Raw genomic sequence first — 5180 nt, 5'->3', positions numbered from 1 at the left:
CTGGCCTCCGAGTCATCTGTGTGGTCAGTGTTGGCCAGCCACCAATGGCAGCTGGGGGGGTAGCTGGTTGGCTTCAGGGACAGGAGCCAGTGGCAGTAGCCTATGTGGCAAGTCCTGCCCATCCGTAGGTGTCTTGGTGGCAGCTCCTTGTTGGTTAGCAGGGTTCCTGCTGCAGCTCAGTGAGGGCAGGGGCCGCGTGGTGGGGAAGGGCCCAGCACCTAGCATGTGGAGGATGGCCCAGGACTCTGCCCAGAGGCCTCTGGTGACAGGTCCAGGCTTCTCCCCGCCCTCGCCTCGGCCCCTGCCCCGGCCTCGCCCACACTGGGAACCGGGAGCACAGCTTTCTGTGCCAGTCTTGCCGTGCCCGGGGCACTGGGGGCCGGCCTTGCCCCTCACCCCAAACCGGTCCGTCCAGCCGTCCACCCGCCCCACCTCAGATACCCCAAGAAAGCCAGAGTCCAAACATGCATGTAGCTAGGCGGGCAGATTTACTTGCAGCAGAGAAAGGACAAGGAGATGAACGAGCGGCAGCCCCAGTGGTACCAGGAGCAGCAGGGAGGGTGTGCCCAAGGCTCAGGCCTCCCCACCCACCTCGGGGTGCTTCTGCCGCAGGTGTTTGTCCAGGGTGGCCCGCAGGCCAAAGGGCACACAGCAATGGGGACACTCGAAGCGGGGGCTGCCGGGCCCCAGGCCATGCATGCGGCGGTGGCGATTGAGCTTGCTGCTCTGGGCACAGGCATAGGAGCAGAGCTCGCAGGAGTAGGGCCGCTCGCCCGTGTGGGAGCGCCGGTGCACCGTCAGGTTGCTGCTGTTGGTAAAGTGCTTCCCGCAGAACTCACAGCTGCCCCCAGGCCCGCGGCTCTTGCCCACCGGCTTTTGCATCTTCTTTGGGGACAGCTCGCTCTTGGCAGGTTCAGTTCTCTCTTCCTTGGTGTTAGGTCCCCAGCTGGCCCCACCAGGGCCTACTTGAGCCCCACCGCCGGGAGCCCCCGGTTCCTGGACGCCTGCAGTGGCAGCGGCCCCGGCACCCTCCCCGCCTCTACCACATGGGAGGGTGCTGGCTGGGGCTGCAGCATGAGCGGCTGGCTCAGGAGGGGCAGTGGCAGAGGCCTGTTCCTGACTGGCTTCAGCCCTGCAGGGGCTCTGGGGCTGGGGCTGCCGGTGGGTCTTCTTGTGGCGGTTGAGCTTGCTGCTCTGGGTACAGGTATAGGGACACTGGTCACAGGCATAGGGCCGCTCGCCGGTGTGTGAGCGCATGTGCACCTTGAGGTTACTGAAGGAGCTGAGGGTCTTTGCGCACACAGGGCAGGTGGGGCTCCGCCTGGGGACGATGCTCATTCGGGGGCCCTGGGCCTCCGCTTCGGGCCCCACCACGGCCGACACAGCAGCAGCCACCTCGGCCAGGCCCAGTAGTGGGGCCTCTGGGGCCTCAGCTTCCGTCTGGTAGATGGACAGTCCGTGGTCCCACTGGGCATGGCGCAGCAGTTTCCAGGCCCCCGTGAACTGCCTCCCGCAGCGGAAGCAGCTCAGGGCCTTGGGGTCCTTGCGCTCTGCAAAGAGAAGGGCTGGCTGTTAGGGAGATGCATGAAAGCAGAAGTCCCACTCGCACCTGCCAGTTGGCTGCCCGCTGCAGGAACGGCCCTGTTCCAGGGGCTGAGAATGCATTCCCTGTCTTCAGAAGCTGAGGTTCAGAAGTGAGTGGACAGACTAGTGAGAAAAACCTGTGGAGTGGATGGGGACTATCTGGGGATCCTTTCTGTGTTGGAAAATCTTCAAGAGAGTGAAAGCAGAGTGGGGGACAGAGGAGTGCTATTTTCTAGCAGAGATGGGGAGTGGAGGGGGTCAGGACGGCCTTACTGGAGACTGGGCCAATCTCCCCATGCTGGGCACCAGCTATCACCCCGCCACTCATTCCACTTTCCACCTAAGCGAGAAATAAAACCTCTCATTTTCTTCCAGATGAGAAAACAGGCCGAGACGTTTCCCCCAGGTCACGAGCTTGGAAAGGTGGAGTTGGGGGTTCAGCCCACAGACCCAGGGAGGGCAAGACAGGTTTTCAGGAAAGATTGCTGGCTTGATTACTGAGCGGGTTTCTGTGCAAGGCTCCCAAGTTCATGGGTCCCATGCAGGGTCTCCTGTTCCCTACTTTGTAGAAGAGGGGGCCAAGGCCCAACAAGTGGGGAGAAGCCCTAGCAGCCACCTAGAGGTCGGGGTGGGTCGCTAAGGTAGGTCCCCCTGCACAGACCTCAAATTAAAAACCCCCCATAAACTGAGTGTTTTCTCTAGACCTTCCAGGTACTCCCAGTAAAGCATTTGCCTTTACTTTTCAAATTCTAGCTAGTCTTGGAAGGGGGTGGCTTTCCTGATCCAACACCAGGGGCAGGAGCACAGATGGGGGCTGGTGGATGTCAGCCTGGCCTGACCTCTCCCGTTCCCTAGCTGTGTGACCTTGGGTGAGAAACACTCCTCTCTGGTCCTCAGGTTTCTCATGTGTTAGAATATGGGGCCCCCAAAGATCCTGTCCTTTCTAGGGTTGTTGTGACCATGAACGGAGAAGAACAATATTTTGGTCCCTGTGCGCCCTCAATAAACAGGAGCTGAGCTCACGTGGTTGAGGTGCCCACAGGGCTCCAAGTCCAAGCACCTGGGAGTGTTCCAGTGATTCCATCAAGGCCCCTCCCTAGGCCACCAGACCACCTGCTGGCTTCAAGTTTACAGCTGATTCTCAGACCCTCCCCCTGCCCCACTACAGGACCCCCCCCCCCCCCCCCCCCCCCCGCAAACCACCCCCAGCCCAGGCCTAAATAGAATTCCATTTCCCAAAAATCCTGGGAGCACATGGGCCAGGGGATGGAAATTTATAGGTTTGGAGGAGCCTCAGCCTGTGATGACCAAAAGCTCACCGCGAGTCTAGCACCAAGTTAAGGGCTCATTCCCTCCCAACGGAAGGAACCCAGGTGTCCACACACCCAGGACCTGGCCCAAACCAGGGGCTTCCCAGCGTGCAGGGCTGGGAGATTCCATCCGAGAGGAAAGCCAGAAGCCCCTTCCGGGGCTCTGAGCGAATGCACTAGCTCCTCAATCAGAAGCAATCAAGAGGTGGGAGGGGGCAGCCATGCCGCTTCCAGTTGTCCTCAGCTTCCCCTCCCCCAGGCTGCTGCCCTCCCCAGAGGTCCCCCTACTGCCACACTGGTCCAGCCACCTGGCCAGTTATTTCTGGCCATGGGGAAGGAGAAGTGAAACCAGATTGGGGGTGTGTGTGTGTGGCAAATCCCCAGACCAGGCTTCAGGGGCTGGCCACACCCTGTGGGCGTCCCTCCTCCATGCCCAGCCCCCACCCCCACCCACCCCGCTCACCACTAGTCCCAGCCCTAGGACAGGGCAGGCCCTGGCCACGCCTAGGCTGCACCCGAAGGGGAGCGAGAAAGGGGAAGTAGTGCTCACTGCCCCGCCTGTCCAGCTCAGCCCCTTCTCCCACAGGAAGCCGGGCCCTTGAACTTGAGAGGGGGACTGCATCCCGGCTTGACTCACCTGAGCCCTGGCAGGGGCTGGGGCCTCTAAAAAGCTGACAGTCCAACTTCTTGTGGTCCATGAAAGCAGTGATGGCCTCCAACGGAAAGGTCTGCAGGCAACGGCCGCAGGTCAACAGATCTGGGTGTTTGTCCGTCCAGGGCTGGCGGTCTGCTGGGAGGAAGCGGGTGGTAAGCGTGGGGTGGGGCCAGGATGGGGGCTGGGGGTGCCGACGGTGAGGGAAAACCCAAAGGTCAGAATGGGGGCTGGAGGCCGGGACCAGGCAGGAGAAATAAGGCCGGGCCGGGGGTAGGGGGTCGGCGGTCGGAGCCTGGAGGAGGGCGCCCCCCGCCCCAAGTGAAGCGGGAGGGAGGCGGGGCAGGGGCAGGGGGCGCTCACCGCGAGGGTTGCCGATCAGTGGCGTCCACAGCGCCCACTGGTTCCGCGCGCCGAGGGCGTGGAGAGGGCTCCCGGCGGGCACGGGCACGGGCTCGGGCCCGGGGGAGTGGCGGGCTTCGCCGTCGAACCGCCCCGGCGCGGGCGCGGGCACTTCCTTCGGGGAGAAGAGCCCCAGCCCCGGGGCCTGCAGGGGCCGCGCGTCTGGCTCGGGCTTCACTTCGATGACGAGGTCCGGCATCTCCATCTCGTCGTCGGTGCTGGAGGCGGGCGCGGGGTCGACTCGGCGGGGCGTGCAGCCGGCCTTGCGGCGGGACATGGGTCGCGGGCCGGGCGGGCTGGCGGGCGGAGGACGCGAGGGCCGTGCGCTCTCAGACCGTGGCGCTCAGGTGAGTGACTGCGGCGACCCGCGGCGAACTCTTACACGTGCTGGCCCGGCCCGTGGCTCCGCCCCCTGGGGCGGGGCCTGACGGGAGAGGCTGGGGCGGCCCCGCAGGGGCCCCGGGCGGCATCCCAGCTTGATCAAAGCCGAGCCCACCGCATTTTCTTAGGGACCAAATCTTAATGACGCCCAGGTCTCACGACCACGCACACAAACTGCTACTTCTGATTCCGTTTTAGGGGCCGGTGCAACTAAGGCGCACGGTGCCCACGCACACTCCCAGCGAGAGAGACAGAACAGTAAGGGCCACGTTTCTCCCTGGGCGCCTATGAGTAATCGGGACTGTTCCATTAAATGCATTACAATAAAAATCCAGTGGACAAACATTTTTTGAGCCTTTACTGTGCACTGGGTTCTGCTCTAAGCACTGGGGATATAGCCGTGAACAAGACAGAAAATAAGGGGCACCTGAGTGGCTCAATGGTTGAGCATCTGCCTTCAGCTCAGGTCATGATCTTGGGGTTTTGGGATCCAGCCCTGCATCAGGACCCTGCAGAGAGCTGCTTCTCCCTCTGCCTATGTCTCTGCCTCTCTCTGTGTGTCTCTCATGAATAAATAAAATCTTTAAAGAAAATAATCCGTGGCCTAACACAGTTTATTTTTGAGGGAGACAGGCTCAAAGAAGTAACTGCAAAACTTGGAGTGCCTTCCAGGATGACAAGTTGCAATGGGGCTAAATAAATCGAGGAGGGATTATAAAGGGTTACTGGGGTAGAGTGGGGAGGCTCACTTTTCTCCAGGGTAGAACATGGTGGAATTGAGACTTGAGGGAGGTGAGGGGACCAGCTAGCCTTGTGTGTTCAAGAATAACAAGGAAGGGGGGAGGGCATGG

The 5180-nt window shown here is 61.7% G+C and overlaps 1 protein-coding gene across 1 annotated transcript; it reads right to left on the bottom strand.

Annotated features, from left to right (window-relative positions):
• Window positions 1-470: 470 nt before the first annotated feature.
• ZNF296 (zinc finger protein 296) lies at window positions 471-4845 on the bottom strand. The gene is made up of 3 exons (XM_041744888.1): window positions 3910-4845; window positions 3532-3681; window positions 471-1550 (listed from the first exon to the last, which is right to left on the bottom strand). The coding sequence occupies exons 1-3, from the start codon at window positions 4223-4225 to the stop codon at window positions 574-576; spliced, it is 1443 nt and encodes a 480-aa protein (XP_041600822.1). The 5' UTR covers window positions 4226-4845; the 3' UTR covers window positions 471-573.
• Window positions 4846-5180: the final 335 nt, after the last annotated feature.

This window comes from Vulpes lagopus, chromosome 2 (assembly GCF_018345385.1).
Source record: "Vulpes lagopus strain Blue_001 chromosome 2, ASM1834538v1, whole genome shotgun sequence".
Classification (NCBI taxonomy): domain Eukaryota; kingdom Metazoa; phylum Chordata; class Mammalia; order Carnivora; family Canidae; genus Vulpes; species Vulpes lagopus.
Note: the sequence above shows the minus strand (reverse complement) of the source record. Positions and strands in the feature narration are given on the sequence as shown.